The following is a 25,395-nucleotide window of genomic DNA, read 5'->3' as shown; positions in this document are numbered from 1 at the left end:
AAAGTGCCTAAAACCAGGTACAGTGCTCTGCTCACTGAGCTGAGCTCTGAAGAATAACTACCTTCTGCAGTTACTCGACACACCTGGAAATGCATTCCAGGTTTTTAAGATCACAAAAAACAGCACCACATACTCAGCCTGTTATCTCTTATTACCCCAGATCTTTCCTGCAGCATTACTGCTTAGCCAGCTATTCTCCATTTTATATTGCGTATACAGTTCCCTTTGTTAATACAGCTTGTTTTTGTTTAATTTCACTTTGTTGGATTTCGGGCCATTTGTGCAATTTACTCTGATCTTTCTGACATCTAATCCTACCTTTCAAAGGCTGCCAGCCCCTCCACATACATATATTCAGTCACTGTTTCACTACCCTGATGTTTGATGAACAGTACAGAAGAGCAGAGCAGCCAGGGCAGATGATGTTAAGACTCCTGATCACAGACACAGAGAAAACCATGACATAATTAACTCCAAATATGTTTTTCCAATGAGGTGCTCAGCCTCTTTTTAATTTCACCTTTCATTTGCCTAGTTTATGTAAAGATCATGCGGGACGAGGCCCAAAGCCAGTAGCCTTGTCCATCTGCCAGGCCTGCTGCCATGTCATAGGAGAAAATTAAATTGATCCGACATGATCAGTTCTTAAAAATTAGCAATGTATGTCTGTTGTTGCCTTAATTTCATTTAGTAAAGTATCTGACCATAAGCATCTGATCTTTTTCAGCATCTTTCCAGATTCTGTAACTACACTGACCAGTTGTATTTCTTGGGATCTCCTTTAAAAAAAAAAAATAGGATGTAAGAACAGTATTTATTCACACACACATATTCCCTTAATTCACTTGAAAGCTGTGAGATTTCATGATATGCAGACTATACACTGTAGACAACCAATCACTCAGGCACAGCCTCTATGGGCCTGAAGGAAGACATGCCCGAACCCTCACCATAAGCGTGAGTCCATCTTGCTCTGCCCTCTAAGCAGCAGCAGTGCTGTGCAGCACACGTGCCTTTTGGTAAAACCAGCTCGGGCCAGGAGCCGGCTCAAGCCCGGAAAGCACTAGAGATTGCCTGCTCAGGGTCCCCTCTAAAAGTAGTGCTCTGTTACCAGCTCTCCTTCTCAAACATCCCGCCTGTACTTCGCCTCTGCTCACCCCTGAGAGGTTTCGGAACACAGCGAAGACTTGCGTTACGAAAACCTTTGCCTCCGTGCCTCTTCGAAGAATCAAACCCCTAACCAGGCCCCGTAGAGGGGTGGCAGGGCCTGTCTCAGCCCTCCCTGGATGCTTGCCGTACTGGGCTCAGGCAGCGACACATCCTCTCCCCAGCCCTCTGAACAAAACTTCCCTTGTCGAGGACGCCAGTCCGGTAAACTCCAGAGAAACCACCCCCAAACGCTTGCGGGGCGCCAGAGGTCGGACCCTCTTCCCCCTCTCTCCCTACGGCTTCAGTCCTTCCCACCCTACGGCGAGGGCCAGAGGCTCATGGCAGGGGACAACCCCCGGGGCACGCTGCGGCGAGCAAGGAGAAGCGGCCGCCCCGGGCCGGGCCCCGGGCCGGGCCCCAGCACCGGCGGGGCGGGGCGGCGAGCGCTGGCCGGGCGCCGGCTGCCCTCTCCTGGCAGACCGCCGCCAGAGCGGCCCCGGCCCCGGCCCCGCTGCCCCACGCAGCCACGCTTCCCCCCGGCACCCTCCTCCTCCTTCTCTCCGAGCTCTCCCGGGCACAGCAGGGCAGGACCCCGAGGCCGAAGCCGAAGCGCTGGGCCCCCCGCCACGCTGCAGCGGCGCGTTTGCGAAGGCCGGCGCGCCCGTCGGCAACACACATGTGCATTTATGGGTGCCTAGAAATAACTTTTGCAAAGGTATTATAATCCTTCAGGGAAAAAAATATACTAAATGCACGCAAACTATTTAAATTTTCTTCTGGTTTCTTTTGGTTGGGTTGGTTCTGTTGGTTTTTTCCCAGTTAAGATAAAAATCCTCCCCCGTGCAATGGCCGTGCAGCTGTGCAAGCTGAAGACCCCCAGCCCCCCGCACCTGAGAGCTTTAAAACCACTTCAGTTTCAAGTTCGCTGTGCACAGAAGAACTTTTTCCCCATAAAACATACCTAAAGCGGGGAACTCGTTGCCACAGGATGTTGCGGATGCCAAAGATTTTAGACGGGCTCAAAAACCGTTTAGACAAACTCAATAAAGAAAAATCTATCACAGGTGACTTTAAAAAAAAATGAAAAAAATCTATGGCCAGGAAATCCCAAAGCCACGGGATTGCTTCAAGACTATGGAGGAGGGGAAGTACGACCGAATCTTGGCGCTGCTCCCTCTGCTTTAAGTACTTGCTATTAGGCACTGTCAAAGCCAGAACACTGGAAGGCAGAGACCTTCTGTCTGACCCAGAATAGCCGCTTTCATGTCCTCAACAGGATATAATATCCATCAACAGGCCATTTTCTCTACACCGTTTGGTTTTGGTCCTCCAACCGATCATTTTACAGACTACTTCTAACACACACAGGCCACGCTCTCTAGCACTCCTATCATTTCAGAAGGGGAAATCTAAACAAGATGCCGTCCCTCTTGCCAAAATAACTGAGGGGCTTGGGAAGCTCCAAGGCTCTTGCAAGACATTGGGTAACACTTCAACGGTCAAAAAGTACATCGCAGGAGAAAAACTGGTCTCCTGGTCTTCTCCCAAGAAGGATGACTCACGTCTCCTCTCTTTAACCCCAAGCAGAGATGAGAAATTGCGTGAATTAGGACTCAAACATTAAAGGAATTTGTATTACATCATCCAGCCCATTTCCTGCCAATGCCTTATGACCCGAGAGCTTTGGCCCCACTATTCATCAGCAAGGTAATCATTACTTCCCTTGAGAAGCTCTTCAGAGGACTGAAGGAGCTTGTTGTCAGGAAGTCTTCCCACGTATCTGAATTAGATGCAGTCCTTAACTTCTTCTCATACAACTTTTCTCCATGTGGTTATTTTTTCTCTCTTGTTATTGAGTAACAGCAAGACACGCATCAGTATGGAGCTCGCCGAAGGTATTCACAGTTCTGTAAGGAAAGGATTCCCTGCCTTGTATTCAGAGAGTCTGGAAAGGCAGCAGACATGAGGGAAAAGGGAAATAAACATATGGCCAGAGTGATCTGTTTGCAAGACTTGTGTCAACTGCAAGACACTGTGCTTCCTGTAAGGGTCTTGATGGTAGGAAATTAGCTAAACAGAAAGGAAAGGAGAGATTTGGGGGAATGTGGCCAATGTAAGCACAGCGACTTGGTTCAGAGTGAAATTTCAGAAAGCAGGTTTATAACAGGCTCAGTATTTAGTGGTCTATGTATTACAATTTTTTCTAATCCCAATTCCCGAATCTTTCCTGCAGTTTCTTCAGGATGTAGTTTGGGCTTGAGAAAACAAAGAACTACATCTTCACGCTTCGAGCGATCAACCAAGTGTCTTACCAAGACAGTTCTGGATTCAGGGGAGAAGTATTACTAGATTAGTCTCAGTGGATCTTATCTTTCCTCTTCCAACTCATCCATGATTGTTTGAACTTCAGTCTGTAATCAACCCCTCCTTCAATTTTTAGCTAAACACTATTTTCCTTCTCAGATACCATGATTTACATTGCTTTTAACTTAACTTTCTCCACTCTAGCAACACTTTTTTACCTTCTGAACATGCTGAGAGTTATAAACAGTGTTAGATGCAATCCAGTAAAGCATTTCTCAAACTTCTCCCCTCCTGCAGTGTTAAATGCCTTTCCATAACACATCTTAACTGTCCCACATCCTTCACAGCTTAGGTGCTAAGTAGTAACCCGCCAGCAGTTATCCCATTACATACCCTTGAACCCCTCTGCATGCAATTGCCTCACAGATGCTTCCCATCTCCTAAGTATGTTGGACATTTTTGCCCAGACCATGTTCTCTAAAGCGAAGCTCGTTAGGTCAGTAACAGTTAGGTCAGTAACAGAACATCTCTTCGGTCCTGCCTAGTATAGAGTGGAAATATTTCACTGCTTGCCTGAAGAGAGGCCGTGGAAGCCAAGAAGCAGTAGATTTGGCAGTCTTAACCTAATTCACCTCATTTTAAACATAAGGAAGATGTTTAGAACAGTTTCCCCTCATCAGCTTGGTCTCATCCCAGCTTTTGGGTTGTTTGTTTTCAAGCAAAGAGGCACTCCTCAGAAGCACCAGGAACAACAAGCCCGGTCTTCTCCATTTTATATGGAGGACTTCAGACGCTTCTTGATCTTTGTCAGACTATTCACTCGAGGAGTAAGGTCTTAAAACTTTATTTAAGGCCTTTCTCCCTCCCTCTGTCTCTCAGTTTAAGCGTTTGTATTAAATACACTCTATTCAAACCAAAAGTGTAAGCAACAAACAAACCAAAAACCCACAAACAACCCTCCCTTCTAGCTCCTGAATAACTCAACACTCCCACTGCCACAATCTCAACAGTTACTGAGACAGTTAGCATACACACTAGAAGGTTTACTTTCATGACCAGTTACAAACAGGAAAAGAAATTAAAAACCAAAATGCTTTTCAGGAACACTACTTAGAGATTTAAATTCTTGAGACAGGGAGCCTTTGTTCTGAGACTGACCAAACAGGGCACTGGAGAGACTGTGGCTGGTGCTATCATGGTACAAATAAAAACAAACAAGTGGCCAAACCATTTTCCTCCAGAAGGTCACTTTTAATTTGTTTTATGACAAGAGCATCTCACTCTGTTAATACTAAACCAAGAGATTTTCATGGATATCTTAATCCATACTGAACCACCCAGCTGCTAATCAAGTTGTGGCAATATCCCCAAATTCATGCTTCATCCACATGATGGAGCAGAGGAAGACAGCTGAAGGAGCCTCAGACCACACAGATGAGAGGACAGAGGTTTCTGCCTCTAAACTCTCTGCTCAGAGTCCCCGCTGCTTGCTGCGGAGAGACCACCAACATGAGCAGCCACCAACAGGAGCAGCGGTGCCTCTGCATCCAGCTCCAACAGGAAGCCTGGTGACCTGCTGTCCGGCCCCCCCATGGGAGCTCACACACACCCTTCACATCTCAGGATGAAGGGCTTCCTTGCCGAACTCCCCACATCGGGTGGGACTGGGCAAAGAAAACAAACAGGGGGGAAAAGCAATGGGGGAGGCTTCCTGTTCTCACAGACTGCCACTGCCACCGTTCACCCAGGCCAGCTCGCAGCCCCGGGGAGGGGAGTGCACGCAGCCTCCTGCCGCCTACTGTGCCGCAACAGATACTCCAAAGCAGCAAGTGAGTAAAGACCCAGGGAACTGGAGAGGATTTAACAGCATTTCACCTTAAGCTTGAACTCAAACCAAGTGGATAGTGATAAAGCTGTTCCTAGCAGTTGCCATGGGCACCCACGCTACCTTGGGCTGCAGTCTCCTCTACATACATGAGAACAACAGGTCAGGCCTGGTGAGCGCTCAGATGGAAAACCAGCCACCGAAATTAAGCTGTTGAAGGAAGTGTCACTTGTGATAGGTAACAATGTTTCCATCACATTAGTACTGAGCCAATGGCCCAGTTTGATTGAAGAATTGTACTCACGGAAATAGAAGCTTTTAAAAGAGGCTTCAAACCAACATCCTAACCTGTTGTGATAGCTGAGGACCACTTTCCATAACAGACGAGGTGTAATAGCTCTAACATCCCGACCCAGTTCTGGTGTATGCAATTACCTCCTGCTTCCATAAACTCTCTCTCCTCCTCTCTTCCCTTCAGTGGCAGCTAAACAAGGTGTTCTTGCTCGTTTTGCTTCCTGTTGGGGAACAAAATTTTTCTGTGCAGCTGCCAAATTCTGCCACAGAAGTGCCAGTATTCAGCACCTGAACAAATTTCAGATATCATGTCTAATACATTCGAACATGAAAAGCACTAGAGCAATATGACATAGCCCTTGGCTATATATAAAATGAGCTGGCACAGTTAGCGTGGAATAGCCTTCTGAAAGCAGAGTATTTATTCTTGATGAGTTTGTCTATATGTAAGTTATATCAGTATAGCTGTACCAGTCATTTTCCATGTTGAGACGAACTCACAATACCTCAGAGCTGTTTGCCACAGCTTGGGAAATGAAGCAAGGAAGTCTTGGTTCACTGCATTTTAGGCAGGCGCTCGTGTTACAAAAAAAGAAACACCATTTTGTTGGCAGGCCCAACAGAGGGATAAAGAACTGAATAGCCCCCAGAGAATAAGCTTTCCTCACCAAAAGACTTGGTTCTTATCTTGGTTAACAATATTACACTAACGCTTCTCATATTTTCCCTTCACTGAGGGCTTCATTCCTGCCACCAGCATAGCTCTGGGGAAAAGGAGGGGCATCCTGACATTCCTCTATGTGCATTAGACATCCACAGATCAAACCTTGAATTCTTGAGAATGATCCCGGAGAGCTCTCCGGCTCCTTACACAGCTGTAATGTAGCGCCAGTAGTGCAACACTTCAGCAACAGAAAGCTTTCTCTTTTTAGGCAAACTTACACCGTAATGATTTACCACACATACTCCCCCCAACCCGGGCCCTATCAACCACAAAAAATCCAGTAAGCCAATGCTCTGGCAGGGCAGGTGAGGAACAGGGGGGCTGTGCAACAACCCAAAGTTCTGGGTTATCATAAAGCAATCACACAACACCAGAATTAAGAGGAACACAGCCTCGACATGAACCCATCTCATTTGCCTCAGTGCTGCTGCCTATGCATGATGATGAACATAATGCTTAAAGATTTGGGAAAGGATACAAAATAAACTTTGTACTGTAGACCTAAGCATTCCCAAATGGCCAAAGCGAGGACTCAAACCAAGCATATATTTCAACTGGCGGGAAGAACTACAAGAATCTGGAACATCTGGGTATGATTTAACCACTAGGGGGTGTAAAAACAGCATAGTGAAAGGTTTGCAGACAGCAATTAATGGCATTTAGAGCTTGAAGGAGCTAAAAGGATGTACAAACAAGTGAAGGAGTAGGATGCTGTATAAGGTGAAAGAAAGGGCAAGTTATATCCACAGAATTTCTAGTAGGACTACTGTGGTCACACGATGAGATGCCCTGAAACTAAAGCTCTGCTTTGCTACTTCTGCTAAGGAAAATATTGTGATAAAAAGAACAGTACAAGTATTTACAATGAAGAACTGCAATGGGAAAGAGCGAGATACAGAGACGTAGACTCACCAGCTCACATCCAGCTCCTAATCTGAGGAAATCTGACACAACTGTTCCTGAAACTTGTAATTACTTCGTTACAGGGTCAGGATCGCTACACATACTCCCACACCACTTCCTTCCTCCTTCCCCAGTGCAGAATGGCAGATGCTGGACCAGCCATTGCTGTCTCTCCCACACCAGCTCCAGTCTGTGGCAACAGAGGACTTCTTTCTCTGCTGCTATCATGCCATAGGCTCCCAATCAGATTAGCTAAAAGCCTTGAAACCTCATTAGTGAAAACTAGGCCTGAATTTAAGCTGCTTCAGGGCCAAAAGCAAGACAGAAGGAAAAACACTTACCCCAGATCACAATGTTACTGACAGTAGGAAAAAAAAAAAACAGCCAAAAAAGATTTTTACATGTATTTGCTAAAATGAAAACACCTAAGTTAAACTGAAGCTGTTTGTTCACTAAGAAATCTCCATAAAGCTATTTGCCATCTGAAATACATACGTACACTGCCTAATATACATTACTTTCTGTGCTCACCCATACAGAGCCCTTCAGGGCTGCCCAGGCTGTAATTCTCATTTCACGCCCTGGCTGCTGTACAGCTTCCCGTGCCCATCTCCGCTGATCTGGTGACCTGCCAGCAACAGCAGTTCTGAACTTTCAAATCGGAAGAGTTATTAAGCGATGAGAAAGAGGAAACCTGTGAAATGGGACATACTGGTAAGTCATCAAAATGAAACATCAAGAAGATCCGGAAACACCCCTAAGTGGGTACAGTGGACTACAAAATAGGGTGCAGAGGGTGCAACCAGAATGGAAAAGATGAAAGCAGATAGAAACCGCTTTAAGGATCTGGACTGGCTCTGCCTCTCAACCTAACATACCTTACTTAGCCTGGATAGAATAGGAACACAACTCTCACAGCATCCCAGCACGTAATAGTTGTTTGGGCTGCTTAACAGTTGAATATACCCCAGTAGACATTCTGAATAATTTCCTCCTATATGGAAATTCATACACACATTACACCAAAGAGTCAAGCTCTTCAATTGCTGAGGCTGCACTACGCTGCGCTTCCTTCATAAAAACGTTGCCCATTAAGCTGTTGCTACATATACCCAGGCCTCATCAAGATATGATGAAAATCACTTTCTTTATGTAGCAGCACGTGAGACTATTAAAGAATTTTATTTTGGTTTTGTTATTTGCTCATTACTGAAATGTGCTGCATTATTGATTTTCTGTGCATATTAATTTCCTGTTACACTGGTTCATACTTTGCTTTGCAGCAGCACTGCAGAACACTGAAAAAAACTTCATCCTAAGAAGGGAGATTTAATGTGTGATGGTGGTATCTTACAACCCATTAAATTTCATTTGTTCCAAAGCATCTCCTCCTTCCGTTCCGCAAATTCATCAACTGAGATTTCTCTGTCTTCTGCTAGGAGGCAAGAGAATGCTTACAGATGCAACGCACTGAACAGTGTAATTTTTACTGCTGTAGAAAGAGAACATCCTGAATAAAAGCAAGGGGCAAGGGCCCTGCAGGACTTGAAAGGAAGGCAAGATAAATTCACAACTAGAAACAACCCAATGGGATATGTCATTCCCTACTCCACCAGCAAAGCAGACTCTCACAAAAACTCAGTGTTGTTTTGCTCCCCAGATGGTAGAATTACAGCAATAAGTATAAAACAGGGCCAAGCATGCACTGGCACTGAACATCTACATTCACTAATGCTGAGGAGATATAGTGGGAGCTTAGGACAGGGATTTTAAGTTACAACATTTTTAAGAATAAAGAATTTCCTGAGCCGTTGGTAATGTGGATTGTGTTTAACCCCTTGCCAGGCACATTGCCATATACTGCTGGAGGCCATAAAAAACATTCAATTTACCACATATATCTCCACAAGCATTCCACAATAGAACAAAACAATTTCCACTCCATAACAAGACAGCCAGGAAGCTGTCGGACAAAATATCCATAAGTGTACAGAGACGCACGCACACACATTTACTACAATCAGACTCTTACTTGATTGTCTCTTGCTGGGTATCCATGATAACCTGAAGTCAGAGGCTCGTTCTGCAAGAAAGAAAACAAAGCGTGAATGTAGTGGTTACAAGGAATAGAAACCAAGGAATTATACGTCTGCCTTAACTCAGCCGAAAACAAGAACCTGCATGAAACGACGGAAGAATGAGCTAAGATTAAGTATTCTGCTAACTTCCTATTTTCCATGTAAGCCAATACACCTAAGATTCATTTTCAACTGCATATGCCAAGCTGTGCAGAAGGAACAGGGAAAAAAAAAAAAAGAAATCAAAGCCATAAAATAAGCATAAACTAATCCTACCTTACCCCCTGTAATTTCAGTTGTGTATAATTCTTGTAATTTTCCAAAGAATTTTTATATGTAAACTTAATTTACCATCATGAAAACTGATCAAAAAAGAACATAAAATTACAGAATTGGGCTACTGCCCACCTCATCCAGTCTTGAAGAAATGTTTCCCTAAACATTAGCCATAAAAGTGTCAATTTTCTCCTTTTCAAAACTGTACTAATAGTTTAACATGAACTTAAAAAGCAGTCAGTGTAACTTCAACCACCCCAGTAAGCCCAAACAATACCTCACACTCCCAACAGGAAATCAATCCTCTTGACTTTCTTCCCTCACCCCAGAAGGGACTCTGAGCCTACACGTTCTGTGTTATTGGCAGGCCCACCACCCTGCTCTGCGGGAATATATGAACCTCCACCACTTCTGGAATTTCTCCATGAAATTCCCAGACTTGTCTCTATTTTAGCAGTGCAGTGGGGATTAAGATAACATACTTCACAATACTTCCTAAGTGTTTATTTCTGTTTCCTCATTTATTTTCCGTTACTCTCCCTCCAACACCTCCTATTCGAAATGGGGAGAGGGCACTCACATGCACCCCATGCGTGCACCTTTCTCTCTGGGTGGAGGATAAACTAAACTACACAAAGCCTATATAAATTCCTCCCTGGTACCCCTGTGCATTCACAAGCAACTCTCAGAAGAATGCTAAAAGGAGGAAAGGAGGCAGCCACCCTCCAAAATTAGACTTTAAGTCTGTTCCTATCTCTTGTTATGACTTGTGAGAAGCAACTCCTAAGCCAGCCCTGCACTTTCTCCCGTAGTTCTTGAGGAAGGGTGGGGAGAGAGAGGCCCAAGGGGAAGACCATGACAAAACACAGCAAAACAATCCCAAATTGTCAAAAGCAAAGATATTCTGGGCATGAAGCTGACCAAGATATATGATCACTATCAGGAAGAGTTTTTGTTGAGGTGTTTTGGGTTTTGTGCTGGGGTATTTGGGTTGAAAAGGCCAGCTCCTACCAGAGAGAGGTCTTCTGCCCTACACAGTACGTGTGGCACTGGCACAATTTCACAGTTTACACAAGAACACTTCGACACAACTTCTGCTAAAAAGTAAGGTGCTAATATTTCAATACAGGAACTAGCAGCGCTATTTTAAGTCGTATTTGTCCTCTCTCTCTTCCTCTTTACCTCAAACCTGTCCAGGGGATTCTCCGTGGAAACCTGCCAGGAAACATCCAGCCTCTCCTCAGGCTCTCAAGCTAAAGCTACAGTAACATGCACAATACCAGAGCTTCAAGGACAACAAAACTTCTGGCAGCCAGTTTTGGGGATTAACAGTAATTAATTAGGTTGACCACCCTGTGAGTACATTCTTCTCAAATACAAATAGCCAGCAAGCAGGTAAAGCACAAAACTCCACAAATAATATGGAAACAGAAGGAACAACACAGAAGTTGGAAGAAGCAAGCGGAGACTGACAGCTACAGTACCACGGTCTCATCGAGCTTTTGGATTTTAACTATGAACTTAATTAAAACCCAAGCAACATCACAATGAAAATGCACAGCTAGTACTCTTTTCCCCCAACATAAGTACATATTATAAGTGCTTTGATTGGTGTTTCTCCCACACACTACAGTTTACCAACTTAGGTAAGTGCCATAAATGTCCACCTTGTATCAGGAGATACGGTCTTCTCCTCAAAGACAAGTGCAAGTATGCTTTTAACAGTACTTGTACACACACCTATGAGGTCAGTACCTCAAACATGCTCATGTGCCAGTCTCTCTCAACTCTGTGTGGAAATTTTCCTGGTTTCCAAAGAGAATAAGGAATGAACAGAGAAGTTACCACGGCAGATACTAAAGATATGGACAGTGAACACAAGTGGAAAGTTATAATGAAGAAAGGAAAAAGAAATCGTTATCTTGAGGATGATGTTCTTCACATCAGGGACTAACAAATGGGACTGTCACCATGAGGCTGTGGCAGAAGAGAGACAAAATCGAATTTCGTGGGATTTCCTGAAGTCAAAGGACTTGGATGCCCAGAAATCAGCTCTAGAAACAGAACAGTTTCATAAGTAGAAGCAAATCACGGGAGTGTGAAAAGGAAGAGAAAAATGATTACAGAGATCTGAGGGCAGTCCACAGTATATCAGAAAGAAACAAGAAAAATCAAGTGGAGGGAAAAAAAACACACAGCCAGCAATCTCCACTTTGTTTTTGGGATGACAAACCCCACAAACTGCAGACTAAAAATGTTTGAGGGATATGGTTCCATCAGAAGGTAAAAGAGGTTAAAGAAGGTTACATTAGGAAAGCAAGAGCTTGGAGAAAGCAGAGGTTAGAAGGAGGGTAGCAGCTGGAGCATTAAGGTCACAAAAAGGCCAAAGATATCTCTGCCTTCCATACAGCAACACTGCCACCAAGTACTGAACTCTGCAAAATCCCCGCTGTGCGTATCATTGCTCTAATTGAACTTAACTCTCCAAGAGAAGGCAGGAAGCGCCTAGGGAAACCGTCTCCCGCCAATAATCTCCAGCGCTGCCAATTTTACAGGTCACTAATGGTGAATCTGGGGCCTGTTGCATGATTATTCCATACAGAGTTTGCTTTTGTTGAAAACTAAACAGAGCAAGAAGTGAAAGCATTAAACTCCTGCGACTGAAACAGGACAGTTCAGCAATGTCCAGACAGAAGACCCCTGTTAGTTAGCAGGCGATCTAAGGCAGCAGAGGCCAGGGATACAGCTCAATCTCCTTCTCTGCCTGCACACACACAAAAATAATCTCACAAAATGGAACTGAAAAGAGAGAGAGGGATGATTTAACATGAATAAATACCCTGCCCGCAAATGCGGAGAGACCCTGCCTTCTGGCAGCAGCCTAGTGGGAGAGGGAATCCCCAGATAACTCCATCTCTCTCACAGCTCCCTCCTGCCAACTACATTTCTCTTCTGATACCAACATGCAACCAGACATTCGTAAAGAAATTGAGTTAGGCAGCGCTAGCCTGCAAAATCAAATCAAACTGCCACTGGGATGTCTCATTACTTCGTTTACCACTGAAAGGCATTTCTCAGGTACTTGCGATTTGCTTTAGAGCAGGGGAAAAACCCTAAAGGCTAATACAGTACATCAGCCTTCTGCAACACATATTGTGATTTTATTCAAATCATATCAACGATCCCACACATGGGCTTCCACACTTCTGTAGGATGTGTGAGAACTGTGGTTGTACCCCAGTAACAGCCTCTGTGCCAGCCAGTTGGATCAAAGTCACAGCTCAGTCAAATCCACTAAGCCTTTAACCCTCCCTCTTTACTTCAAATTTTCCCCCTTCTTTAATTTCCCAGCCTTGCTAACACAAGTTCTTTTCTACTAACATTTTCAATAGTAAGGACTGCCACAAACTCTAAGCCACAGGTACCGTCTCGGGTCACAAGGTCAACATGGTACAGCCATTTGCAGATGATTCAGGAGCAAAGGAGACTCAAGAGCTTTGGGGTCGTTGGGTTTTTGACACCTCTCAACTTTATAAGTTTTAACAGGGGCAGTTGTCCATAAACCATACACCAGTAAGAAGGGATCAGCTCTGCAGGTGCTATTAACTTATGAAAGGCCACAATGGACTGGAGTAGAGTCAATCCTCTGGAGAAAATGTCACAGCTGTAACTCCTAATGGAAGGTCTGAAAGTCCTCTCACCCTTTTCTTAAAAACAAAACTAAATTTTAGCTTAAAGAGGCAATAATTCTCTTCGACCTAACTTGACCCCAGAACAAATTAATTCTACATCATGGACTCCCCATTTTGCCAGATGCAACAACCAGTGAGCCCTGATTAGCAATTGTTTCTTGACAGCCGAACTAAACCTAGAGCCTGCAGATTAAAACTCTGCTGGTAGGAACTGTTAGCTTAGGAGTTCATCCATATTTCCACAGCTGGAGAATCAATTCCTGCTGAATCCAAGCTTCAATTTGAAGTGTCAAGTGCTTTCGGTTGCAAAGATAACCTCAGAAACACAACCAAGCAATCTCTTCCCCGGATGTGTGGCATGCCTGCTTTCCTGATGATGCTGGAAAAAGTGGAGTGAAGTTAATGCAATTCTTTCAAGTTTCACAAGCACCTCCTGAGTTCTGAGCAACAGCAGCAAAACTGACACGAGAACAGCTCATCTGCCTCTGCTCCAGCTGCCCCCAAGAGTTACTGGTGGCGCAGCAGCCTGGTGGCTTAGACAGAAGTGTTGAGGGAGAGCCTCAGCTCTGGAAAGGCAGAAACCCCCTGGCCTACACAGAGCAACGAAATGAAGGCAACAAGAAATTACTTGTTCCTCCCGAAAGCAAAATGGGATTCTAAAGTGGTGAGATAGCACAAGCTACACATTTATCAGACTTGTGCTAGACAAACAGAAGCCACTTTTCTAGAACACAGAGAATGTTTACCAAAAAGAGGCTGAAAACACTGGCAACTAAGCTATTAATCTGAAAGTGACAGTTGCGAAAAAGTAAAGCTCACAAGCCAGACAGAAATCCCAGCACTGTTCACCACAGCCCAGTGGTTTCACCATCTTTTTTTGCTTTACTTCTTGCATAGCAGGAAAGAGAGAAACCCTGTGCTGGGGGAGGGGGGAGTCTTGAAAAAGGCTTTTTAGTACTTTAACTGTGGCAGAGCACTAGTAAAACTGTAAATGCCTTGACCTTATTAACAGCTATGAAGAAAATAGGTAATTCTTCATTAGACCTTTACTTGTACAAATATTGCATATAAACAAAAAGGAAATATCTGTCTCTTTGTCCAAGTGTATCTGATGCGTTCAGTCTGCCTTCTCAGTTGTGTGTGCCATCTCCGTACCCCAAATTGTTTGTGGATAAAATTAATGGGAAAAGCAGCATCTAAGGCTGAATTACTGATTATTAATGAAAAACTGAACTAAAGCAGTTTTTAAATGGATCTTAATGTCACTCTTCTCCCTTGATACTTACCCTAATTTGATATACAGCTCTCGCTAATCACTCTGCAGTTCCAATAACTGAATCTATAGTGTGGGACGCTTCCTTTCAGCTGTCTTCGCTTTCAATTAAACTTGCTTCTTCGCTTTGGCCAGTTTCCAGATGCGCAAACATCTTCTAGGAAAGGACTTCCATTTATTTGCTTCCTTGTTAAGTGTCCTGACATCAACAACCTGTGCTCACAGGGACGCAAGTAACAGGCTTATATTTTACTCCTTACTCATCTTTTTTTTTTTTTTTTTTTAAAGTGTATTTGGGGACTAAAAGCCCGAGATTGTGATAAAAGGCGCCACACCAAGTACACTGCACACTGCTGTCCTTGATGGTGGGGAAGATGCATGCCGGCTGGCAGGGCCCCGGCTTCCCACGCCCACCCGAATTACTAAGAGACAGAAAACCACAGGTGCCGCCCCCAGCACGATGCTCCGTCCACGAAGGGCCTGATGCCGGTGGCAGCCCCCATGGGAGCAAGGAAGCGCCCACGGGCTCCGGGGTCTGGAGGCCAGGGCCTGGCGGAGGCCGGGATGGAGGCCCATCCGGCCCCTCTTCCTTCCTGGAATTCTGGCCCCATTGTCACAGCGACGGTGGCCTCCGGCCCGCCACCCCTCTGCCCCAGGTTTCCCCTTCTCCTAAAAATATCATGTTTTCAGCAGGAGTCGGCACCACATCAGACATGTGGGATGGGAGAGCTCCTGTGCTGGCCCAATCGCCTCCTCGCAGGGCCCTGGATCCCCAGGGGGTGGCCACCGGGGTTCCTCACCTCCGGCCTTGCACCCACCCCGGCCCCCAGCACACAGGGGTCCCTGGAGCAGGAGCCTGCACCAGCCCACAGCACTCCAAAGGTGGGTGCCCGCCTCTGTAGCAGGGACATGGTACCCCACAGCCCCAGGCAGCCCGTGACCCTCCGTGCGGCCTGCAGGCGCTCCTCTCTGCCATCATTAACAGGCAGGACCCCGTTGGGGCCTGGCCAGAGGCTCCCCGGGCAGGAAGCCCAGTGACACAGTGAAGAGAGAAAGGAAGGTGATGTCAGATTAATAAAAATAGCCTTCTGCCCCAACCAGAGTTTGAAGAGTTTGGAGCAATCAGCTAGGCAAGCCCACGAGGTGGCCAGCAAGATAGAACAGGGTGACTCTGGGGGAGGCTATGTCCCTTTCGAGCAGAGCCCCCATAAAGCCACTCAAATGTGTCGGTACGATTTTCTGTATTTGAAACACGTATTTTCTTAACTCCAACCTCCTGGCACTTCTGTTCCGAGAAACCCTATATAAGCTACAGAAACAATAACTGGTATTGGTATAGCAGCAGCTGCAGAACAGAATACACACAAATATACGTGTGACCAAACCACACAGAAAGACGGCATTTAAGCTTCCAGGTCTGTTAAAAAATTCAGTATGCAACAAGTTTACAAATGCACACGCAGGTGTTAAGCTGACAGCATCCGTATGAAGTTACAATACAAATGTCTAATTTTGCAGAGAAAAGAGGCCTTTCATACACAGAAAGCACTTCCACAGCTAAAATGGAAGAGCTAAAATTGAAGTATTTTACAGAAATTCTTAATAAAAACGCAGATTCTTCCCTGACTTTTTTTTTTTTTTTAATAATGCAAATAGCTTTCTGGAGGTCAGAAACAGTTTTCCACCAACTGGGTTTTTCATTTTCCAGATCAGCTGAGGGGTGTTTCCAGCTTCTCAAAGAGATGAGATTTCATTAATTTAGTGTAATTTAAATGTGCAAAACATACACTTTTTTTGGACTACATATGGCAGCATCCTCATACTCCTCCAGGCATAAAGGAAATACAGCCTGCCTCTGCTAGTCCATGACCTATGCTGGCAACAATAGATCCAGTGCAAGTTAAAGCCCTTGGGAATACTGTGCACAGTGTGACATCTATGATCCAGCAAATACAAGGACACCCTGCATGCACAGAAGTCAACAGCACAGAATATTGATTTCCCTCCTCTTTTAGTAGGCAGAAGCATTTTAAAATGGCAGCTCATCTTCACTTCCACTCTTACTCAACAGGAACAGGACAGGGCTCATAACAAGGCTTTAGAATCCAGCACTGGGGGCACCTTTGGATGCCGTAATTCTTACACGAGGCTGAGGAAGCATTTCACACATAATTCACGCTAAGCCACTCATTACAGGGCAACATGCTCACGGCATGAAAATCTGGCTTGCACAAACATGACGGCTACAGGCTTTCGCAAGGTGAAGAGGACTACAGAGTTCTGCCTTAGTAGACAGCTTCATTGTTTCTGCTTTCTCAATATGGGAGAGAATATGGGAGAGAACAGGACGAGGGAGATGATAGACCTCAGATCCAGAAGAGAACAGCTGATCACAAGCTTCTTGGCTGATTTTGCAGATATTCAGAGGCTGTTGCTTAAAGGCTAAAAGGAAAGAAGAGTACTCCTACTTTTCAAAATGAAATTATAGTAGTTATATTACCTGCAGAAGAGAAGGCTGAAACTGATTTGTTGGTTGCGTGTGAAGAGGTTGTGATATAAAATTAAACCTGCCTTGCTTTTAGGGAAACTAGCACAGAAGAGAGAGGCACAACAGCACAAGATTCAGATTAAATCATGCTGTATACCAAGTGCTGCAGGCAAATAGGTGCGAGAGAAATTTTCTGTGCCCTGGACATGCTGGCCTGATTGCATAAGCCGCCCTAGATAGTTACAGAAATTATTTTCCCAAGTTTGCGTTACAAACCAGCTTCCCCTTCCCCAAAGACATAATTTCTTCGAGCACTTCCATCTCTGGGGCACTGCAAGTGCCCCTAGCCAGCCTGCTGGCCCTGGAGAAAGGAGAGAAGCTAGGCAGGCAGGCTGAAGAGCCAGAGCTGTAATGGCAACAGGTTAAAAAGCCCAGAGGAGGGGGGAAGCACAGGGCTTGGGGTGCAGGGTGAAGAAAAGGCAGGCTTCAGGAGGGCCTTTGCGGCCACGGCTGGTTCTGATTAAGCCCGCAGGATTGTGGAGCTGCACAGGAAGCGCCGTGGGGGGCTGGGGGTCTCTGCCGCCACCATCCCAAACACACTGGAAATCTTTGTGTTCCAGCAGCACCATCTGGAAACAGTTAGAGACAAACAACTCCCAGGCCTTCCCTCCCAAAATAAAAAAAAATAAATCCACTCTTAAGACCATTAAGCCTGGCCTCTTCATCCCCCTCCTGGAAAGCTCCTCTCCCTGCAAGCCCGAGGAACAAAAGGGCATCTATACAAGGCAACGAACCCCCACAAGTGCTGCAAGGGCGGCTTGTGTGGCATAGTAGCCCCCTCTGCTCACAAGGGGCATCCCAAAGTAGCATCACAAGGGACAGAGAATGACTGGACCCTCCGCCTCCTGGGTAGCATGCTGCTTCAGAAGCAGCGCTGGTCAAAGAGCATCCAGGGCACTGTTTGCACTTAGTAAGGCCAACATGGGGAAAAGATGGACAGCGAGTCTAACTGCAGCTAGAATATCCCCAAACAGGAGATGTGCATATTGAGGGACTCACTCTGAATTTGGGCCCCTTGGAAGCTCTCATTTCTGTGCCAAAAATCAGTGCATGAATGCAAAAGAATCCACTCCAGCGGAGACAAATATTCCAGACACCCGCCAGAGATCTAACTGTGTTCTTAAGAGGACGGAAAGACCATGATGCAAAGTGCATCATCATGGTGATGCTCCCCTGCTGCCTCAGAGGTACCAAGAATCAGAAGGGTGACGGAGACCAATCCAGACATTTCCAACCCCAAAGGGCTCCTTCCGATGAGGACTGGGACAGCCCCATAGTGCCTCAGCATATGTTCTGGAGATAAAGAGGGTGTCTGTCTCCAAAATGCCGTTCACTTGTATTTTAAAAGGGAAAAGGAGAGGTCACAACTGTTGAATCTTACCAGAATAGAGCACTATGTAACAGTTTATTAGAGAGCTACCCCCCTTGCAAGGGTTGCTATCTCCACAAGGAAGTAAAGTCTGCAGGGCTTTTACCCTTCTCTCCTTGCATTTACCTTTATTCACCTCTCCCACACACATCAGTATTTTTCAGGGTTTTTCTTCTAATTAGGCACCCAAGTGCTACACACTTGCCTACAAAAATATAGAAACATATCAAAACAAAATCAAAGCTAACCTTTCAACATCCCAATTAAGCAATTAGATATGAAAAGTAACATGACTGATTCCTGCTGTAACACAATGCCATTTCACTACAGAAAACACACCTTTGCTTTTCTTCTTACATACACCCTGTAACTGAGTGCCATCTCTTTATGGGCCACAGTCTGGATGGGATGTGGCCACATGCCAAGGCCCTCTATAACCAGAGTGCAACTCATAAAAATAAGAAGTCTTAAAATAACAGGTTTTCTCAACCATTAACCAAGGATTCCTTGGAATCCACTTCTGTTATACAAACCTCCCCACTGCTCCTTCAAAGCTAACGATTGCTCAACATGATTGACAGCATGGTAGCTGTGGTCATACCTCTCTACTGAGTAGATGAAAAGAGAGAAATCCTGCCTAAGCTATCAGAAATACCCACTCTAGACAAACCATCCAGTATGGCAGGCTATAGCTCATGCCCCAACCAAGCCAAGTAACTTATGCTGGAGGAATGAAGCATCCCCGTGCAGGCAATGGTCACAGCTAGAAAGGGGTTAAAACAGGGAGGAAGGGAGCACTAATCAAAGAATCTCTTTCCCTCCCAAAAGAGGCACACCTCCTCTCTGGAATAGTTTTGAGAGGAGTTTCAGTACGTGCTTTGTTTCAAAATTTTAAGAGAAAGGAAGAAAGTCCTGCCCTTCATTTGGAAAGCTGCATCCAAAAAGTCGGGAGAGTGCTCTGTAAAGAGAGGAAGATTCAAAACAAAACATCACCCAACCCGACTACGGGGACAAAACAAGGCATTTACAGTTAGTTACTGTTCCCATTTCATTGCACACAGAAGCAAGGCAAGCCACTACGAAGGCGTTTTCTAAGAAAGATCGTGTTACTGTGGAGAGCAAAATTATCCAGCGAGGTATCTGCAAGTGGTCCGAATTCATCAGTTTAGCCCAGACAGGAGTGCTAGCCCTGCTTATAAGGAAGAAGCTGCTGCTGCTGCTGCCTGTATTCCACCCACAAGGGCCAAGAACTTTATGTATTAACGGAAAAATTAAATGAGAGACTGCCAGCAGCGTCAGGCATTGGATATTCTTATACTGTTGTACATCCCGTGTTTAAATATGGCCGTCAACCACAAAAATAAGATTGCAATTGAACAGCAAGAGGTCAGAAGAACAAATTGGGCCTGTGAAAGGTCAAGACAGGTGCCAGAGATCTTTGCGTGACTGCAGCATTAAAGCACCAGGCTGCTGCACTCCAGGCACGCAGGAAGCTGCAAGACCTGGGTCTGCCCAACAGGCAGGAGATAGACACAGTTCTTGCCTGCAGCATCCCACAAGCCTGCAATGCATTTCTCTCTTTTTACCAGCTTTAGGTTTAGTTAAAGCCCAGAAACAGCAAACAACCTCCTTACAGAGCCTCAGTTCCACCCTATTGTCTTTATGGATAGTCTGAAGCCACTGGAAGACGACGCACACCTCCCCCAGGAAGTCTCAAAACCCCCGTATTGCACATTCCTGCCAGCACCACACAAAAGCATCAAAGCCCCCTCCCTCCCTTCCCCGCCTGCAAGGCAATGTAATAAGCCGCTCTGCCAGCAGTGGAACTAACGGAAACTAGTTCCTCGCAGATTTGTACCCTCTGCCCCCCGGCCGCTTCCCGTCCCAGCCTCCTGCAGCTATAACCACAGCCCCCCTTGCCATGTCCCCCGTCATGGTCCTGCCGGGCAGAAGGGAGCACACGCCAGGGCACAGCCAGACCGATCCATCCGCCTGCTCCATACGGAGTGTGTAACGCACAAGCCCTGACCGCCTTGCCCTCCATGGGGCACTCATCTGCATCTCTCTCCCACCCCATCACCATTTTTCACAAAGCTTTTAGGAAGGCGATAGTATTACAATTCTACCAACTTTTAAATGCGATTGAAATTACTGCTTGGTTTATAAGTGTGCACGCGTGGGAAGGGTTTGTCAGAGCACATTCACCTAAAGCTTGTTTCCTTCACAATTTAGTCTAAAAACCTCTTCTGTGTGCAATCCCTGGAGACTTCTTTGCATTAAGAAGTTACATTTCCCTCCCTGAGCCTACAGATGAAATGCAAAACAGAAAAGATCTAAAAACTCTCGGCTCCTGAAATTACAGCATCGTGCATCTTCCTATGCAGCACATTCAGATGAAGGAAACAAAAAAAAAGGAGCCATCCTCCCACTGAACATACAAACATCTTAAATTAGGTACAGAGAAACTGGCAGTACAGCAAGCTCCTGAACTGGAGCAGACTGAAGGCACCGTGGCAAACAGCAGACGAGAGGGCCAGTCAAAGCTTCAAACCATGCCAAAGCACTGTTTGCCTTTTTTGTTTTATTTCTCAAGGTTTCTTTGTAAATATAGCCAACATTTTTATTGAAAGCTCTAGGTAGTTGCAGCCCTATAAATTCAGTTCTATTTGCTGCTTCTTTCTGCAGACTTGGTAACAACTGCTCAGCCCAAGTATAAAGCGATTAAAACCCAACTCCCCTTGAGCTACACAACGATACAAATTTTCTAAGACAATGGTTTTTATAGTCAGATTAAGCCAACTTCAAAAATCACACTACCAGCAAAGGGAATCACCCTGCTTTTTCCCCTCCTGCTCCTAAGTGTGCATCCCAATCTCATCTCTTGCAGGCACAGTATGGATCACAGAAGAACACAGCAAGTCAGCTCAGCTTGCTGATCCTCCTGGAAACTAATACCTCAAAAAGGAGAAGGATTAGCTTCGTGAACAAAGGTGGTCACTGCAGGCCACGTAATCCCTAACACCTGTACATGGGGGGGTGTAGGACCACTTGGTTGGAGTCAGGGACAAGGCAGGGCTCCTCTTGCAATGAAAGCATAGTCTTAGATCAGCTTAAACCAGAAAGCATAGTCTTAGATCAGCTTAAACCAATGATGAAACTGCAACAGTGTGAGCTTTGCTGACAAGCCTCCTTCTTAGAAACTACCAATCCTCAACCTCCATGCATTTCAGACCTTTTACACAAGCATCTTTAACACTACTTTGAGACTGAGAGTTTTTACTCCCTTGAAGAACTGATCATAAGAAACATCAAGCAGTCATCTGAGGCAGCAGAAGAAAGTCTTATTTCTGATCACATTTCACGGCTTCCCTTCCCCATGCCAAAACATCTCTATGGCCTAAGCAGATATCGGTTATGTTTGCTCATACTTTTCTCCTTTCTTCATCCCCAGGGATGAAGCAGGGAGGATGCTCTTCATCCCCAGGTAGAGCAGGGAGCAATTCAAGCTTGCTGCTGCTCTACCAAAGACTGAAGCTGCTTATGTGAGTTGTCATGAGCAAAGCAATGCTCTACAGATAGAGCTGCGAGTATCCAAAACCAAGCTGTCATGCTTGGTCTGTTAATTATTTACAGAGTTGTGAGAATCCAGGAGGGCAAACACGTTCAATCTACCCACACTTGGTAGCTAGTTTTCAGATCAGTAATTGGGGAGGACCTATAAAAACAGATGCTAATATTTTTTTCTCCACTGAATTTGCAAAAACACACATAGACCCCTTCTGTTTCCAGTGCTTTGGATTTGTGGCCACCATTACTTTCAGACAAAAAGCACAGCTGTTCGCTACAGGCCAATACACCACTGTCACAAAGCGATGCCAACGATTTGACAAGACCAACTGCAGAAGTATTGGCTGACACTGATTCTGGGGAGGATGTTGATGGTAGGACAAGGCACGCAGAAGACTTCACTATTAAGCATGCTAAAAGTACGCATCCTCTGTCATCAGAGCTATCCATATTTTAGAAATGTCCCTGCTTCTCTGCCTGATGGTACAGCCTGCAATAACAAGATCTGCACACATCCAAGAGCCACACACGTTCAAGAGCTGAAAGACTCTACCACAGCTTGGACTATGACTTGGCTTCCAAGACTAATGCTTTCATTACCTCTCAGCTGGACTACAGCATGGTGACAGTGACAGCACTTCAGCTTTTAGGAAACTCCAAATCACACAGAAACTGGAGTTGACAATTTCATGCCTTGAACCACTGCAGTTCTCCATACAAATGGCTAAGCAGATCTCAAGGTGAACATTTACATGGGTCATACTGCAAGACAAGAAGCATCACAAACTTCATCACTTTCCAGGAGTGGTAGGCACATGCTTACTTCAAATCCTCTCAAAACGAAAAGAGAAAGAAGCGAATCCTTTCTTTTACACTAAAAAAGTGAACAGAAATCTTCATATGTTGCTTTTCCTAAAGAGGATAGGAAAGAACAAACATCATCTCATTATATTAGCCACACTGCTTAATGCATTACAAGAGAGCACACAAACTATGACCACAGAGATAACCTTGTATGTGTGTATAAAATAAACATCTGTGCATGTATATTACACATGTCTATATACGAATCTGACCAAAACTGAAACGTAACAGACCCCTAAACTTTCTAGGCAACGACCAACACCAGCGATGATTTTGCAGCACTAAAACTGTCGCAGAACGTAAGAAAGACCTAGGGAAGTTGCTGGATTTGCTTTGCAGCTTCCTAATGCCAAAAATCAAGTCTTGAGGCACCAACGCTATCACCTGCAGTCTATAAATGTTTGTGTCAAAATTAAGCTTGTAATCCTCCTGGGTGGAAAACCATACCTCCCAAATCCCATCCCCTATGAAGACAGCATTGCATCAGTCAGAGTCTACTGAAAGATAGTAGTGGTGCCTGGAGGATTACTTGCAGCTTTAAAGCAGCAGCAGAAAAGGGAAAAAAATTCAAAGATGCTGGAATTTCACACAGATGCTGCTGCTGCAAGGGAAAGCTGTTATCAGCCACACAGAAAGGCACTGTACAGATTCAGGACAGAAGGGCTGAACGCATGCAAATCACAGACTGAATGAGATTGCTTCTCTCCCCCACTGCTCTTCAATTGGATCAGGAGGATGAGGGAAAGAGCTGGAAATCTGCTCCCTTCTGGAAACAGTCAAAAATCTCTTGGGGAAAGAAAAAAAGAGGGAAGGAAAAAGAACAAGTTTTCCCTTTCTTTTGCTGCCATTACTAAAGCCAAAATGGGTATAAATGAGAAGCTTCAAAACTTAAAATCTCTACTACACAAATATAACGTAAAAGCGTACGGCCCCAAACTCTGTTGATTCCATTTCTAGCTGTCTCCTGCATCCTAGAAGCCACGTATTACAGTAAGGCTTAGCTTCTCAACTGATTACATGTAGGCCTCACCATTCATGAGTGCCAGCCCATCAGCTTTTGTGTTTACTTCTGTGGGGGCTGAATGCTTTTGCCCACAGCCAAAACACATTTGCAAGCCCTGTGTGCTAATGGGGAAACACAGCCCCAGACTTTCTCCCGGTTGCTGCATGAACACCACTGCAGGCTTCACACCACTGGAACTTGTTGCCTACCTTCCACCCATCCAACTTTAAAAGCAATAAGAGGAAGCTTGTTTCAGACATTTCCCTCTCCTCTGTTGACAGAGAATACTACACCTGTCTCCATTCCTGCCTGTAAGAAGGACAAAGCAGGTGACTTGATTCTCTGTTCCCTTCCTTCTAGCCTTTTTGATTCAATAACCAGTCAATGCTCATGGACATATGCAACAATGTAGGCTTTCCTGGGGTTTGTTTTGCTTCTCTCTCCATTGAATCACTTCAAGTCTCTTCTGCTGCTTGCTGCAGAGAAGCCACTGCAAGCGATATTGCAGCCATCACTTCAGACATAACGGCATACTCCACTGCTCCAGGCATAAGAGTCAAAGGGGGGAAAAGAAGGACAGCACATCCCCCGGGTTGCCCATCACAGCCACACACTGCAAATTGAGGCCGGGGAGACAAGCAGCAACTCTGAAAGACTTTGCCTTTGGCTGAGGGGACGACATTCAGCAGGAAAAGCTTTCCACTGGCAAGCAGAAAGGCGCACCCTCCAGCATTGCTGGCGTGAAACGACGGGGTTTCTCTCTGGAAGGAAGCTCTGTTTTCTCCAGCATCTGTCAGACCTTAGGGACCCCTTAGCACTTTATCAAACACTAAAATCCCAGAGGGCTGTAACAGCACAGGATTTTTAAAAAAAAAAAGCCCATGCCACTTTGTACTCAATCATTTACATATCACCTCTACTACAGAAATCAGTTTTTGAGGGAAATTATTGGTCACAATTCTGATTATTACCATTATTTTGCTTGTCAGATACACTACTCTTTAAACATCAACATAACTGCTCAGCAAAAATTCAATCCAATGTCAAGGCTGATTTATTCACCGAAATCACCAGAAGGAGATTCTGGACAAAGAGGACAAGACAAAGAAAGAGCTTATTTACATGATCCAATTAGAGGTGAAAAAATACTCCTCTGTGCAGCCAGGAGGAGGACCTGAAACTCCATCAGAGCCCATCAACTGCGACCGGAGAGCATTCTGGTCCACGGAAGCTTCCCCAGGGACCAGCCACCTGCTGTAATTGCTTAAAAAAGAAAATAGAGGAACAAAGCAGAGGATCAACATAATGAAGATGGTACCAAACATACACCCAGAAGTTCTTGCAAAGAGAAGCTATAATCTCCTCCAAAAGCATAAAACATGCCCTCGGTAGCTTTTATGAGTTGTGATAATGTGAACAGCAGAGATCTTTTAAACGTTTAACAAAAAAATTATTCAGATTAGCAAGACTAACATCGTAGGCAAATGGGAAATGGTTTCCATTAGAACAATAAAGGAAACACTTCC

General features: G+C 45.1%; 1 protein-coding gene across 12 annotated transcripts in view; it reads right to left on the bottom strand.

Moving 5' to 3' along the window:
• RBFOX2 (RNA binding fox-1 homolog 2) overlaps positions 1-25,395 on the bottom strand; it is a 169,554-nt gene that overhangs the window by 122,472 nt on the left and 21,687 nt on the right. For all 12 annotated transcript variants that reach the window (XR_011048303.1, XR_011048302.1, XR_011048298.1 and 9 more), the window contains exon 2: positions 9,232-9,282. Coding sequence is in view for 6 of the 12 variants with exons in the window: in XM_068402455.1 (XP_068258556.1) it covers positions 9,232-9,282 (51 nt within the window). In the remaining 6 variants the exon portion in view is untranslated. The remainder of the gene's footprint in view (positions 1-9,231; positions 9,283-25,395) is intronic.

The sequence above is a fragment of the Nyctibius grandis genome, chromosome 5 (assembly GCF_013368605.1).
Source record: "Nyctibius grandis isolate bNycGra1 chromosome 5, bNycGra1.pri, whole genome shotgun sequence".
NCBI lineage: Eukaryota > Metazoa > Chordata > Aves > Nyctibiiformes > Nyctibiidae > Nyctibius > Nyctibius grandis.
This window is presented reverse-complemented; position numbering and strand designations above follow the sequence as displayed.